Here is a 16,518-nt window from a genome sequence, read left to right on the forward strand (position 1 = left end):
TTTCATGTCTGTCTTAAAACAATATTCAGGTGCCCAAATGAACATTGAAACTGTTCTGATCATTCTTCCTGTTCATACTGGTCATTAAGAGATCCATTCCTAATGACTATCCTTTATTATACACAGTTAATCAACAGTTGATCCCCCTTGTCTCATTATTAGATCCTTCTCCAACAGTACCACAGCTAATTTGAAGCTTCATTAATCTGAATTAGTCAAATCAAGTGGATATCTTTAAACATCTCTTTAGCGCCAAATTCCCTGTTTTTCTCACTATCCTTTGACCACAGCTCAACAGAGAACACTGTCCAGGGACACAAGAAGAGGAAATTTTATTTTAAAAAAGGGTTAGAAATAAATAATTTTGGAAGGTAGCCACTTGGTTGAAGCATCATATTAGCTTTAGATCAACTTTTAAGTACATTTTGAACAGAATGAAGACTGGATTTTGTCCCCCATCGCTACAGGCACGTTTGAAAGGGATCTTTTAATGGCTATTATTAGCAGGAGGAGTGATCACCGTAAACAGTGTTTCAGTGTACATGTGGGGCCCTGACAATCAGTTTTAAGACATACTTGAAAAATTGTGAACCAACTTCCTGTATATGTGAATCTTTTAACTGTTGTGTAGTACAGTAAAAGAGGACAAGAGACCTCCACAAATGCGTAAGTCTTTCCATTGTGTTGCTGTACAGTCTTTATTCCACAAGATGGCAACAAAATGCCAAATGCACATCAAGGAACATCTTGTTCTTCTCTGAGAACCTCGTTACAACATCACCATCATCTCTACATTGTCATGAGTAAAATTGACACCAGCCATGGGAGGTTCATGACAGTTGTTTGAAAGGTCACATCTGTTCTTGACATGTGAAATCATATCTGGCTCCAGATCATTTTTAGATTTGTTTCCTCGAGACCAGTTAAAAAAAAAAAGCGACTACAGAAAAAGCACTATAAAGTATCTCCAGAAATATAAACTTCACCTCAACATTTACACTAAATACTTATAAATGTACATGAATGTATCTGAACTCCCTGAACCACTGGGGGTGTGTATGGGGAGGCTCATGTAGGGAGCAGGTGGGTGTGTGGAGACCGTCACATGACGCTGCGTCGGGCTACTGTCATGCTGGTATAAATCCACCTCTGTATATTTAGTCAGTCCTTTCCTCAACGCAAAGCTGCCGTGTCTTCGAGTCCAGGCTACAAAGTAGCTTCGACTTCTATTCTTCAGTCATGGCTGGTATGTAACCTTTTAACATTTCAAACACCGCGATACTGCGCAATCGCTTCCAGTGAGCCGCTGCATGCATGTTAGAAACGTGTTTTGTAAAGTTTTAATTAACTCCAAGAGAATTTGCTAAACCAGAAAACTCTACCACCTAATGTAATTTTAAATATTAGTGCGTCATAATGTCTGTCGTTGGTAGGGGACTCTAAATGTCGTACTGTTCCTGACTTTGGTTGTATAATGTTTGTTTGGCAGCAGCCTTGAGTGAGCAGAGACTTTTCCAAGGCATATAGTGTGTCAGAAATAAGATTACCATATATGACAGATATAACACAGTGTACTTGTCATTTGACCACCAGCCAGCCTCTGTAGCCGTGTGGTCCACATTTGTCATGTAGATGAAAAACAGACATAAATGCTGCATATGGGGACTAAAACTCAGTTTAAAACATCTTTTTATATTCTTTAATTGTGACAACTTCTAACGGCTGCCTCAGGATTGAATCCTTTTACAAGGACCTCTTATAGTGACTTACCCAGGTCCCTTGACCTTAGTTTGGGAACCACTGCATTATCCTACATATATGTTATGATTATCCATAACTTACATCCACTTGTGGTAAAAAATCTTACTGTGAATTCAACCCAGTGGAAGTGATGTGTGTGTGCAGCCTGTACTGTGAATCCACTGATCATCAAGGGCTGTGGTTGAACAAATTCCCTTCTTTATTAAACTTCTTTGTCATGTGTTTCATGTTAACTACATGCATAAATACTACAGCCCTGGTGTACCAATTGAAAAGGGGGCGTGAGGGAAAGGAGGTGTGGCACTAGCTGAGGGCAGGCACTGAAACAGAACATCTTTTCCTGCCAACAGTGGCTGGCCCAAAATTAGAGAAACTCAAACCTTGTTAACATTTTATACATACCGCTGTTGTGCTTTCTTTGCTCATTATCGGTAGCAGCGCAACAAGGGGGTATAGTATACAATCCAAATGGGATTCATGTTGGCCCTCATGGTACAGTCACACAACCTCCCCAGCTGCCAAGGCTGATTTCATCATCTCAATTTATATGTCCTCTCACAGGCAAGTCATTGTTCTGAGACATGGCTTGGCAGGTAGCTGACAGATTTTCCTCCCTGCCATTAGAGGTGGTGGCAATAAAATTCACCCTAACGAGACATTTAATCTGGCACGTCTTTTACAGGGTATTTTTCTTGAAACAAGTGTGAAATGTGCCACAGAGGCCACAGTATATCACTTGTGAAAATTCAGCTCGTAATGAAGTATATAAAAAGGCCCTTGTCTTTACGTTTACAGTGTGTTCAGCCTTAAAAAACTTTCACCTTTTGATTGGTAATATGTTTTATATACTGTAGGCTACCTGCAGAAAACCAGCTAAATGTGAAAGACTTGACATAATGTCAAGCGTCTGCAGCACAGTTACAGTGGAGTTAAATGTCAGAAAAAATGATCAACCATCTAAAACAATGGTAAAATTCATGTTTTGGTGTCAAGCAGTCAGATAACAAAGGCTTCTTTTAGACTCAGAAAATGAAAGTTCTTGGTTGGAGCTCACTGTTTGGCACTCGTTGTTCCACTGGTATTGCTCCACTTATTGTACATGTTGTACTTATGCCCTGAAATGAAGCAAGTTCACTGGATTTTGCGTAAGTATTTGTTTCCATGAAGTGAAGTAGAAGACACAGAAGATCAATAAGTGTGTGACAGTCAAAATTAGACAATCTTTAAACAGGACACTTGTCTAATTTAAAAGAAATCTACCACATTAATGATTTTTAAATTTTAAAGTGCAAATGTCTCTTCCTTTTACTTGTAATGACTTTCCAGCACCATGGTAAAGAGTTTTAGCTAGTTGGACAGTAAACATGTCTGATTTTGTTCAAAAAAGTCATTTTCAGCACATCATCACAAAGCAACTCTTGTAATACATTTAATAGTGTGAGAGTGTTTACCTCAACCCTGAATGTGTTTCTTCTTCTCCTCTACAGACCAGGCTTTTGTGACGTTGGCTACCAATGACAACTATGCTAAGGGAGCCATGGTTTTGGGCAAGTCCCTGCGCAACCACAACACATCCAAGAAGCTGGTGGCACTCATCGGTCCGCAAGTGTCAGAGCCTTGCCAGTAAGAAACCTTACCTCCAACCAGTGGCACAACATTTCACAATCACGCTCTGTGGCATTACTGTCGCATCTTGTTTTCCACCTTGATGGGTGATGGTGAGTCACTGCATAATGTTATCAATCATTAGGTCTGTGCTGAGGAGGATCTTTGATGAGGTGAGAGTGGTGGACGTGCTTGACAGTGGCGACACGGCACACCTGGCTATGATGAAGAGGCCAGACCTGGGTGTCACCTTCACCAAACTCCACTGCTGGACCCTCACACATTACTCCAAGTGTGTTTTCATGGACGCAGACACACTGGTGAGACTTCACTTGAGGAAGTAAAGAAAAGGTCAAGATGCTTATCGTTGTGCTCCAACAATAGGTGTGTGAACATCTTTGTATTTGTGTATGTCTCCACCTTAGGTGCTTTCAAATATAGATGAGCTGTTTGACAGAGATGAATTGTCAGCTGCTCCCGACCCTGGCTGGCCCGACTGCTTCAACTCTGGTGTGTTTGTTTTTCGTCCCTCTGAGGAGACTTATGGCAAACTGCTTCAGTACTGTACAGAACACGGCAGCTTTGACGGTAAGCCAAGAGGGAGATGCTTATCCTTTTCCATATTCACTACTCTTTTTGATGCTGAAACAGTCAGTCAAAAGAAAATTAATCATTTGAGTAATTTATCAAGCAAAATGCTAACCGTTCTCTATTTCCAGCTTCTCAAATGTGAGATTCACAGCAAGTTTTGGCTTCAGCAGAAAACACTGTTTACATTTCAATGCTAAATGCATTACAAGAAAGGATTTAAAGGTCTAGAACTGCAAGTATGTCTGGTTAACCACTTGTTAAGTTTTGATGTCAGTAGTCTTTTTCAGTCAGTACTCAAACATTTAGGGTTTGACCTGCCATGAGTTAACATTGAGTTCTTGGTAACATGATGTTAAACCGAGCTTGTTTATCTTTTCCTGTAAGTAAGGCCTTTATCGAGCCTGGTTCCCTGAGACAAGGCCCTCCTGTCACAGACCGTCTAGCTTTGCTGAGTTATTCTCAGGGGCTCGCTGGGGTGGGGTGGAGGTTAAATTTGAGAGGCCCTGTTATGCACAGAGCACCAGTTGACATTCAAAAACTCCCTTCGGTGAGGCGTACTGTAACTGAATTGTGGTTGTCATTTTGGCTCCATATCAGGTTTACTGAACAGCTCTTCTCAAATCATCGTCTGAAAAGATCATTGGTCGAGACTTATGGAGTTCTGTGGTTCTTATATACTGTAGATTTACCACCTTTGCTTTCCAGAAAAAGTTACAGCTGTTGAATCATCCTAACACTTGAGTTATCTATTGCCTTTTTTAAAAGACACTTTCCAAAATTATCTGGTAAACATTTTATCATAACAGAACATTCATTCATGAGTTTTATTAGTATTCTTTTAAACACTTGGACTTGCTAAAGTATACAACTATGAGATTAAAACTGATTTTGAAGTATAGCCAAGAACTTTAGTACAATGCTGTACTTACTAACTTACAATTATTAATATTTTGATATATCACACCTATATTAATAGGTTACTGCTGGTCCTCATCTCTTACAGTGTCCCACTCCTGTCAACCTTTATTAATAACTGCAGGGTTATAAAAAAGGAAACAAATTATTGTGAAATTTAAGTCTTTTCTGACTTTAGATTATAAACTTCTCAGGTTATATTCTTGAGACCGAAATCAGTAAACACCCAAAGTAAAGAAACCTTTTTAAAAAAGTAGTCGGTTCAGTTGTTGTGACCAAGATAGGCACTGTGTGGGACATTTTGCAGTTGAAAAATAAACTTGTCAGTGCTCTCTGGTGGAAGTGTGTAATTTATTTACCTCCAAAATTAAAATGACCTCAAACATATCTTAAATTGCATTTCTTTACTGCAATTTCTTGTTATTTATCCACCAGCATAAACTACGACACATCTTCATTTTGACAAAATAATCTTAATTTAAGGTCTAATTATGGCCTAAGACCAAATCTGACCTGTTATCAACTGAGCCAACTCCATGAAGCTGTTTATAGATCCTCAAAAAGCTGCTAAGTTGAACTTAATTTAAATTATTTTATCAAAAAATTATTCCCAAAGTAAAGAATAAACATTCATACTCATGATAGGTGTTATGCTAAAATCAGCCATGAAAATATATCATTCAAATGCAAATTAATATCCTAGTTTACTCTGGGTGCTGTGACCTCAAAGAATGACAGTAAACAAAGGAAACAGTTGTGGAATAAACAAAACAGAAAGTATGTTACAGTAGGGCTCTGGCTTGTCCTTGTTAGTAGCAGTGAACCTTTTTTAACATTAAATGACAAGCTGTTCTCCCCTCTGCTACTGTGAAAGAAACTCCACCACAGAGAGTTCAATGGAAAAACCAATTAGTTTGCTTAATACTGGCCAATGCTTTCAAGTGCCGACTCATTGTTGGCAGAAATTTTGCCTGTCTGCCATCACAATCACAACCATAGACAAAAGACGGTATTGTCTTTATTTTTCCTGGAAATGATGAAAATTGAATGAATGAAAATTCAAGTAATTGATAATTTGATTTATATTTTTACCCCTAATATTTGAATGTAATGGCAGAGTCTGTATGCCTGATGGCGTGCTAATGGGTAAAGCTGTCTTATTTATAGCCATGGAGGGTCTTTTCATGTGCACTGGGGCATGAGTTGAAGTTGCTTTGACCTTTAGCATTTCTGTTCCGCTCTAGTATGGGGAATACATCATGTACACATGCAGCCCTCTGCCTCTCTGCACATCAATGATTATATTAAAAAACTGTTTAGGAAAAGGCAACAAGTGTTGGTTGAACCCAGAAGGCTCTATCTCTGCATCTGTGGTTCCAGTACTGTCTGCTGCCAAGACAAACTGGCAGAGTTAGATGCACATTCTTGCTGAGCTCTGCTCATCCCCTCAAAATGAAGATACCCGGCCCCATATTAAGTTTTGAAATCCCCAGTGGAGGTTGTGGGTTCGGACAAACAGCAGCTATGTGTGTTATTTTAAACTGCAGTAGTCTGCGGTTTCACAGACTGTACAGTTCTGTGCTTTATAAGAGCTACACGTTAAAGTCAAAAGACCAATAATGTCTCATCTTGTGCCAGTGTCAGTCCAGTGACTTACTAAATGGCGAGTAGGTGAAGCAATTCAACATGAATAGTCAATGAGCTTGTGTCAGAATTTAGCGTCCTGGTGGTTTGAAATCAGCTGGTCAGTCGCAAATTTTACAATGTTACAGAGGAGATGACAAGGCTCAATTCAGATCTAGTTAAAAGTGTAACTGGTGACCTAGTTCACGTCAAATGTATCCCTGCTCCCCAAACTGTCTACTAAGTTCTGTTTATGTAAGCCACCGCCATGACAAGGGCTGCCCCAGTTCTAAATTAGCCAAAGTGTGCGAGGATGAGTGGCTGTTTAGCCCTCCAGTCGGGCCCCTAGATCCTGAACTCATGTACAAGCTTAAAAAAGAGTGCGAACCCAGAGGGCAATGCTATTTCAAGTCACCAGCACAGAGAAAAGATTTTAAATACTTGTGTCTAGTTGTATTATTTAAAGTTGAGTACTCATGAATAGGACTTGGTATCATTGGAAAATTTATATATTTTTTATAATAAATCTGATCAAGCATTCAGTGCTGCCACAAGCAGGGGTTGTAAACAGTTTTTGGTACTTGAAACTATGGACACATTTCAGTCAGTAACAAAAAGAAGGTATTTGATACCAAGCCTTTGTCATGACCATAATACACAATGCATTATAGTTTAAGAAATAACAAGCCACAAATGCAAATATGCATAATATACTGTATACTTGTGCTGTATGATGTACCCATATTACTATTTAACAAAGACATTTTAGTGTGTTTAAAGACTTATCACCGACATGTTTGGTAGGAGAAATCCATGTAAATGTGCAGTACTTTTAAACAAATTCTTATTTATTGTTAAATAATCTTAAATCCATAGTGTAACCAAGTTTAAAGTAAAACAATTTCAAAAATTCAAGGAATCATAGAAACTTATCAAAAATCAAAAGGAGCTTCTACAGTACACATCTAGGGTGTGCCCACACAGGTGTTTTCACTTTAGGCCGATTAGCTGTCTTCTCATGACTGTGTGGGTGTGTGCAGACTGGCATCTGCCTGGGGAATATTTTGGTTAATATACAAGAATGTTTGATATGAATTCAGGTCAGGTCAAAATAAAACATTTCACCAGACATTTTGAATTTGAGTGATGAGGGTTAAAGCTGCACTAATCAATATTTCTCTGTTAACAATGGATCAAATGACTATGTGTAATGTGAAAGACGAACCCAGCTCTACAGACTGTTTTAGCATCTGTCAGCAAATTGTTTTGATTTTTCCACCTGCAACTTTACTGTTCTGATTCACCCTCACCACTGTCATCAGTGTGGTTTCAAGATGCAGCAGGCAGCTGTTTTCAGCTAAAAAAAAGCTCTGCTAAACCTTCTTTATGCTACCTGCCTAGCACCAAACAGCAGACAGACAAGATTGATGAGTACCTGTTGGTGGAGATCAAAAGCTTGATATGTAGTCATATCAACATTGTAGGGTGATGATAGGACACTCTTGTTTGTTCTATAAGACGCAGACCTATTCAGTTGCCTCTCCGTTAGCGCTGCTAAATTTATGCTCTTTACATTTATTTTTACAATATAAGATGTACTTTTTGCGAACAATATTGGACAATAATAACATATGACTACAAGTCACTCATCAGGATAGGGAAATTGTCAACTCATCACTTTGTAAACCCTCCTCCTGCCGACTCTGCTACCTGGCCAGTCGAGGTTTTCAAATGTAAACATCGAGGAAAGGGCGGAGGGGATAAACACCGGCTATGATCCCGACCACATAGAAAAGCAAGACCATCTCTGTGTCCACCTCTGCATCCATCTCAACATTGGAAAAACACTGAGGAAAACGTAGAGGAATTAAACACTGGCAGCAATCCCGGCCTCATAGATCTTCTCTGCCAAGTATCCTGCTAGCCAATGTACAGATGTTGGATAATAAATTGGACGACCTCCGTGTCCGCATCAGTTTCAAAGGGGATATGAGGAAATGTAATGTGTAATGCTAAATCCTGCAAAACCAGAGAGTGCTATTCACCCAGGTGACTCTTTTTCTGTATACAGTTCTGACAGAACAGAGGACTCTGGCAAGAAAAAAGGAGGAGGCGTGTTCTTATGGGAATAAGTATTGGTGTGACAGCGGGAATATTAAAATCCTATCCTGCTCTTGCTCACCTGCTCACCTGAACAGCCAAAGCAATGGTTAATGGATGGGTGGGCACACCTTTCACACCTATCACCCTTTCTGAGTGACATTAGAAGGGCCTTCAACACCAAGTGAATACCGAGAACGCAGCATTACCAGGTATCAGTGGGCGGGTCCTCAAACTATGTGCTGACCAACTAGCACTGGTGTCCACAGTGATATTCAACCTGTCCCTGGCTCAGTCTGTGATACCACATGCTGCAAGAAGTTCACCATCATTCCTGTGCTGAAGAAAACAAAAACAGCCTACCTGAATGACTGGCAGGCCTCACAGAGGCTGTGCATGTGGATCCTTGACTTCCTGATGGGCAGACCCGAGGTGGTGAGGTTCGGTGGAAACACCTCTTCTACCCTCATCCTTAATACTGGAGCACCCCAGGGATGCGTTTTGAGCCCACTGCTGTACTCCCTGTACATACACAACTGTGGAGCCACTTTCGACTCCAACACCATCATCAAGTTTTCTGACGACACAGCCGTGGTGGGCCTGATCACAGATAAAAATGAAAAGGCCTATCTGAATGTAGTAGAGGATCTGACTCACTGTTGTCAGGACAAAAACCTACTCCTGAATGTCAGCAAGAGTAAAGGGCTGATAGTGGACTTTGGGAAGAAGCAGGGAAGGAACTATGCCCCCCTTAATCAACAAGTCATTGGTGGAGAGGATGGACAGCTTCAAGTACCTTGGTGTCCACATCACCGAGGGCCTGACCTGAGCGCTTTATACTGACTCAGTGGTGAGAAAGGCAAGGCAGAGACTGTTTCATCTCAGACGCTTGAGGAAATTCTAGGTATCCCCTCAAAGACTGAGCAATTTCTTCTTCTGCACCATCAAGAGTGTCCTGACATCACTGCCTCATATGGAAATAGCACCAAACAGGACGGCAAGGCCCTGCAAAGAGTGGTTCATGCTGAACATAAAATGGGTGGTGCTCTACCCTGCCTAAAGGATATTTACACCAGTCGTGTAAGAATGAGGCTAACCTGAATAACTGCCTTTTCTCCCTGCTGTGGTTGGCAATACACCAAGCCAGCACTGATGGGCTCAGGAAGAGCTTCTACCCTCAGGCCACTTGGATCCTAAATGAGGTCACTGCCGCAGACTGCGCCCCCTCAATCATACACACATATTTTATTCCGAGTTTATTAAACTCTTTTTCATCCACAAATTGAAGGAACAGGATTACATTTCACTGTGTACCTTTATGATCACATGTGACCAATAAACTTGATTGATTGATTGTGTTTACAGCTCGTACCATTGCCCCCAAGTGGCCAAAAGACATGAAATACTACTGCTTTCATTGACTTAGGGTAAATTAATGACATGAAGGATGGCAGCAGTTGCAGTTAACATTCACTGAAAACTCCTGGCAGTTGACAACACAACACTCAAATTATAAATGCCTCCTGGACAGGGAATGAGTGAAAATATTGCTGTCGTTTGCTGTGTTGCCACTATCTCAATTAGCATCACAAGCACTGTGGTAAGATTAATAACAGCAAGTTCACTCAAAATTTTAATTCACTCACAATTTTTTAGACTTTGTTTTTAATACTCCTGCATGTTTCAAGAAATTGAATTATGGTTGCTTGCTTTCCCACACTACTTCTACACCTACCTACATTTAATTGAATGGGTGGTGTAACTTGTGCAACAATTTTCACTTGCAGAGGAGTTCAGTTATTTCAACATTGCATTGGCGTAGAAGTTAAAAGACAACATCATGTATAGTCACACATTTGATATGCACCTCTGACACCCAGAACAGAATTTAATCATTTAGCTCCATTGATTGACAACACTATGAGGGATGTAAGTGCACAATAGAGCACTCACACTTGCATAGCTGTCTATTAATGGGCTACAAATACTGCAGCCTTCTGGTGTTGCTGAGCAGATTTCGGATTTGAGTATTAGAGGTCAGTGAGTAATCAGCAGGCAATCCATCATTGTCAAATATCTGTCAAATAAACCCTCAGCATTGTGGCATATTAGCCCAGCCTTCCTATATATATACATACACACGCATATATATATATATGTACATATATACCACAGAGCCTTGCCACAACACACTGCTCTTTGATATTTTGCTGTCAGTGGAGAGTTGGGTGTCAGCAGTAATGCATGTGTGACAGACATGGTATGTACATGATGTCCCTTTAACTTTCTGTGCAGCTACTGTGATCACAATAAATCTATTCTGTGCACATGCATCGCTTCATATGGTATGATTTTAGAAAACCAGTTGAGGCAAACCACCAATGCCCTCTAGCATGTCAGATGATTTTATTTCAATAATCATAACAACTTAAAAAAAGAGAGAAATCTAGGTCTGTATACAGAATCTGTGGGAACATTTCTAATGACTTGTCTTCTCAGGGGATTGCTGACTAATGTAGACCAGCGTAAGCAGAAAGACATTTTAAACTGGCATACAGGTGTGCAGGTCATTTGACTGCACTCTGCTCAGCTTTTCCTCTTTCTGTGAAGATATCCAGTTATGCACTAAACCTGTCCAAGTATTCCGCAAGCTGCATTGCGTAAGTTGGCCGAGAGTGTCCACACTACCAATGCATGTGCAATTGAGGAAATGGCCTTCTTCCTCTCAATGGTGACCATCCATTAACACTAAATCTTTAACTTTTCAAAAGTTTTTCGAAGATGCCCTCTAAAAGGGGATTGGATATATTTATAAAGTGCCAGTCTTGCAATGCTGCTTATTGGGTTTTTAGAGACGTATAAGCATCATCTTAGGCACCATATCTGATTTAACTAGTGGAAACTTAAGAAACAAATGAAAACAGATAGTGTAATTTGCAATATGGATCTACTCTGAAGTTCAACTCTAGCATAACTAAAGAGAAAACCTGAGCTGAATAAGTTGTTTGTAAAACCTTGTAGAAGTACTGAGAAATCGCTGTAAGTGGTTTCACAGAATTTAACCACATCTGATGGATATTTCTGAAACTGCAGATTTGTAGAGAATTATTCCTGATAAGTACAGTACATTTCCCACAGAATACTAGGTAATAATGAATGTTGATTGTTGTTTTTTTTTTCTCTTCTGTGTTGCAGGAGGAGACCAAGGTGTATTGAATGGCTTTTTCAGCGACTGGGCAACAGCTGACATATCAAAACACCTTCCTTTCATCTACAACCTCAGCAGCATAGCCATCTATACTTACCTTCCAGCATTCAAGCAGTAAGTGTTAGTCTTCTAATGAGGTCATGTTTCTAAAAAAACAAAAAAACATTCACACAGTAGTTAGAGGTGTGATTTTTTAACATATTTTGATGTGCTTCTACTGTTTAAGCTACTATATCCTTCAAAAGACAGGTGTATTGTACTACAGCAGAGAGTTTCTCAATGTGACTGAAATCCCCAGCAAGTCAAGATGTAAGCAGATACGCGATCACATGAACGTGTAGTCACACGGCGATATGACATCAGGTTACGAGTGAGATGAGCAGGAAGATTCCAGGGGCTCTGCCGTAGCGTCCCCCAGCAGGCCTGAGCTCTGGGTTGGATTTCCCCCCTGATCTCCCAACAGCTGATACCAAATCCCAAAATAGGGCAGTTTATTTAAAGACCTTTTATGTTCGCCACCAGGGCTGGTCATTGTGTACTCTGTCTTAAGCCCCCCCTGTCCCCCTCCCACTCTTACTGCATCAAAACCTCTCTCCTCATAGAAACAAACCTCATCAACAAGCTCTTAGGTTTGGCATTTCCTGGCAACCAAATCAGGATGACATGGATGATAAACATGAATTTACTCGTTGACGGCTGTCAGCAAAAGTACTTAGCGGCCTGACTTACACAAGAAAACAAACCCCTTAGGACAAGATTTTATTTGTGTTCGCATGTGATTTGCCAATACTAAAAAGAGATTTAAATTGATGTGGGGTTGGCAGCATTTCTAATATAAACACCTTTTTATGTAGTGCAGAACAATACAAAAACACAAAGTCCAGCCTCACAGCAACACGTCTATATAGATTTATTTCATCCACTGAGCCAGACTGATTTTTAAAATAACACATCATAATATTCTTGAGGACAGCAGAGCTCTTCTAAAACTCTGATTTGTATGTCTTGTTTAAACATGTACTCCTGCTTGCCAGCAACATGTAGACACCAACTTTCTGCTGCCTCCGCCCTTGTGATTGCACATTTTGTTTAATACAGCTGGTCGCACAATACAGGTTTTTCAAACATTTTTTTTTTTTTTTCAGTTTCAAAAGTTCAAGTTTAAAATGATGATAACATGAAGGGTGTCGGTGCTAACAGACCGGAAATATGGATGTTGTTTCAAAGAAGCTACAAATGCTAAAACATGGATGCTTCACACACATCTCCCACCCAGCAGCACAGATCTATACAATCACAGTTTCAAGGTGGGGACCCAAGATTAGTGTCACCAATTCAGAATCCGACCAAATCCGACCGAATCTCCCCTTCTGTTCCTTAGATATGGTGTTGAATAATGGCCAGAAAAGTGTTTTAGCAGAACACTATGATGTCACAGTGAAGTTGACCCTTGACCTTTTGGATATAAAATGTCATCACGTCATCATTTTATCCTATTAGACATTTGTGTGAATCTTTGTCATAATTAACGCATGAATTCTTGAGTTATGGCCAAAAATGTGTTTTGTGAGGTCACAGTGACCTTGACATTTGACCTTTTAGGCATGAAAATCTAATCAGTTCATCCTCGAGTCCAAGTGGATGTCTGTGCCAAATTTGAAGAAATTCCCTCCGAGCATTCCTGAGATATTGCGTTCACGAGAATGGAACGGACAGACACCCTGAAAACATAATGCCTCCTGCCACAGCTGTCATCGCCGCAGAGGCATAAAAATATTATTGTGCTAACTTAAATTACTAGCATCGTCTACTGTCATGGCTACAACTTTGTGTTCTATCTGAATCAGCTTTATTGGCAAAGTCTTCACTACAAATATTATGAGTCTGGACAGACATGGGTGTAAACCACAACCTGACTGGTTGATGGAGGAAAACAACCGCAAGGCAATATTTCTAGTTTTTCCTCCAATACTAATTTTAAATTGAGCAGTGTTTCCAATACGGTGTTGATTAATGACAAGCTTGGAACCACAGTATTGTTAAGTGGACCACTTAAACTGTCCAATTGCCTTGATAAATAACTTTCACATTATGTTTCCTACAGCAAATTATGTAACATGTAGCTACAATTTTTAAAGGAGACAAATAACTTTAAAAAACTGTAATTATTATAATTTACTAACCATAACTCTGATGAAACAAATTCTCACCGACATGTACTATTTTCCTCATTTCAGATATGGTGGCAATGCTAAGGTGGTCCATTTCCTAGGGAAGACCAAGCCATGGAGTTACACATATGACCCCCAAGCCAAACAGATTGTAGGAGATGTGCATGAGGCCACCACACATCCCACCTTCCTTCTGGATTGGTGGAATCTGTACTCAAGTGCCGTGGTGCCCATGCTGCAGGATCAATATGGAGAGAAGCCTTTCCACTCCGGATTTGTTGAGGTGAATCAACATCATGTTTGTTTGGTTCGACCAGCAGTCCTACATTTACACTACATTCAGCTTGGTCAATATACTGAAGAAGTTTATTCTGATTGAGTGCAGGCAGAGCAAGAGGGTACAAACAGTTAAATCATGTCATTTTTTTCTGGATTTGCCTTTTTATAATGTCACTTTATTGTGTTACATTCATGTGGCTAGTTAGCAAGAAAATCAACAGATGTATTATTTTTGAGCTGTAATTTGACATGTTCTCAAACTCAATCATACAATCTAAAGGAAAATCACAGCCTATCGGAATAACTGCTTTAGGATTTCCATGATCACAATTATTTGAGATTTTTACAAGATTTTTACTTCGTTGACCATGGTTCCCTGGTTGTCCAGCCCTATTTAAAAAGAAAACAATTCACAGAGTTGATTTTGATGTTTGCATTGTGAATGCAGGTAAGTGTGTTTGGAAATATGTTGTATTTATGTAGGACCATATATTTTCCTGTTTCATAAATGTTTGTTTTTTCCCCCATTTTTTAAAATTATACTTTACATCTTTTTATTTTAATTTTCTCTGATTCTGGATGATATAGCACATTTCCCACTGTCCTTCTAATCATCTGATAAAGTTCGAGCACACTGATACGGTCACTTATGAGAATGTACAGGTATGGAGAAAAAGGGTTTGATTTTTATGCCATAACAGTCAACAGCTGTTTGTTGACACTTTGTTTAATGCTAATGCTAATGCTACTCTCTAAAATTACAGCAGAGCTTTCGCATGTGTTTGTCCGCGGCCATTAATTTGGAAAGGCTACGTATGGCAAGTTCAATGCTTCCAAAAGCAATTGAGTACATTCTACGATGTTTGTATCTCTTGTCATTCATTAATTTTATGTTTTCCTGCTCTTTTTTTTTTTCTTTGTGCATTATTTTTATAATTTTTCACAGGGGGCGAGCACCACTTCACACACACAAGCAGTCCATCCCCAGCCGACCTCAGAAGAACGGAAGCAGAAATGGGAGCAAGGTCAGGCAGACTACATGGGAATGGACTCATTTGACAATATCAAAAGAAAGCTTGATTCTTTTCTCAAATAAATAAGGAATGAAGCCGGGTATCAGAAGAGCACTTGCAGTTCAACAAACGGTCACCACAGGTCTTTCAAGAAAATACTGTAAAACAGGTTGCATTTTTCCTTTCTATAAATTTTTCTCAACCAGAAATGAGTTGAATCTCTCCCTCCACCAGCACTACCGCCTCCACACTCCAAAGACAGCGATGGTATAATGTGAAATGAAAAGTTAAATATTATAAATTATCTATGCAAGTCTGTCATTACTACACTGCGAGGAAGGCTAAGCAAGATTTATGATAACATAAATTCATTTGCATTAAACACTTTATTTTTGTTCATGTTAATGCTCTTTTTGTAAAACGGAGATGGCAACAAGAGTTGAACTGGGTCTTTATATCTGTGTGACTAAGATTTGCACAGTTCTTACATGTACATTCTTCATTTTTCCTTTTTTCCTTTAATTTTTTTTTTTTTACTATGCAGTCATCTAGCAGTCTTCTGAGCTTTAATGTTTTCTTTTCTCAGAAGTTAATTTCTCTTGCTTTTGAATTGAAACAGCCTCTGTTTAACATAGACGTAAAACATGTTTACAGCACCTCTGGAGGCCACCTAGTATGGTCATGGAGCCATACATATACTGTACACTAGATCCTCTGTGCCTTTAGTGTCTCTACTGCTCTCTCTACTGCCATCATCCCATCTATTCTTGGACTAGCACTTCTTGTCCTTTTCTGTAGATGATTAGGTTTTTACCTTGCTGGCGTTTTACTTGACCAGGATGTTGGCTGTACCACAAAAACTTTCATCTGGAAACATTAAAAACACTGAATTGGCTCAGGTGTCTTTTTTTCTTTTTTTGATTCAACATCTGTGATACCAGTGGATAATGTGTTCATTCATATGTGTGTGTGTGTGTGTGTGTGTGTGTGTGTGTGTGTGTGTGTAAAATTAGGTAGCTATGATGCTCATACTACTTGTCAGATTCAAGGATGGCTGGATGAAGTATCATCATATAGAAAACCAACCCCTTTGGATACATCTGTTACAGATCCACTTCTGACAATTCAGTAGTTCTCTCAAGATGAGCTATGGTGAAATGAATGTGTTTATCTTAAATGAAATCGCCATTTATGTCAGATGGGATAAGAACACTACCAGTAGCCTGTTTTAGTTTACTGTACTGTAAGTGTT

At 39.6% G+C, this 16,518-nt stretch overlaps 1 protein-coding gene across 2 annotated transcripts; it reads left to right on the plus strand.

The window, feature by feature from the left end:
• The first annotated feature begins 1,117 nt into the window (after positions 1 to 1,117).
• LOC122972163 (glycogenin-1-like) lies at positions 1,118 to 16,161 on the plus strand. 2 transcript variants are annotated; one of them, XM_044338964.1, is made up of 8 exons: positions 1,118 to 1,246; positions 3,249 to 3,384; positions 3,512 to 3,686; positions 3,792 to 3,954; positions 11,791 to 11,917; positions 14,041 to 14,257; positions 14,842 to 14,916; positions 15,200 to 16,161. In XM_044338964.1, the coding sequence occupies exons 1-8, from the start codon at positions 1,240 to 1,242 to the stop codon at positions 15,347 to 15,349; spliced, it is 1,050 nt and encodes a 349-aa protein (XP_044194899.1). In that variant the 5' UTR covers positions 1,118 to 1,239; the 3' UTR covers positions 15,350 to 16,161. The 2 variants fall into 2 exon arrangements, with proteins under 2 accessions (XP_044194899.1, XP_044194900.1); XM_044338965.1 differs by lacking the exon at positions 14,842 to 14,916.
• Positions 16,162 to 16,518: the final 357 nt, after the last annotated feature.

The sequence above is a fragment of the Thunnus albacares genome, chromosome 21 (genome assembly GCF_914725855.1).
Source record: "Thunnus albacares chromosome 21, fThuAlb1.1, whole genome shotgun sequence".
NCBI classification, from domain to species: domain Eukaryota; kingdom Metazoa; phylum Chordata; class Actinopteri; order Scombriformes; family Scombridae; genus Thunnus; species Thunnus albacares.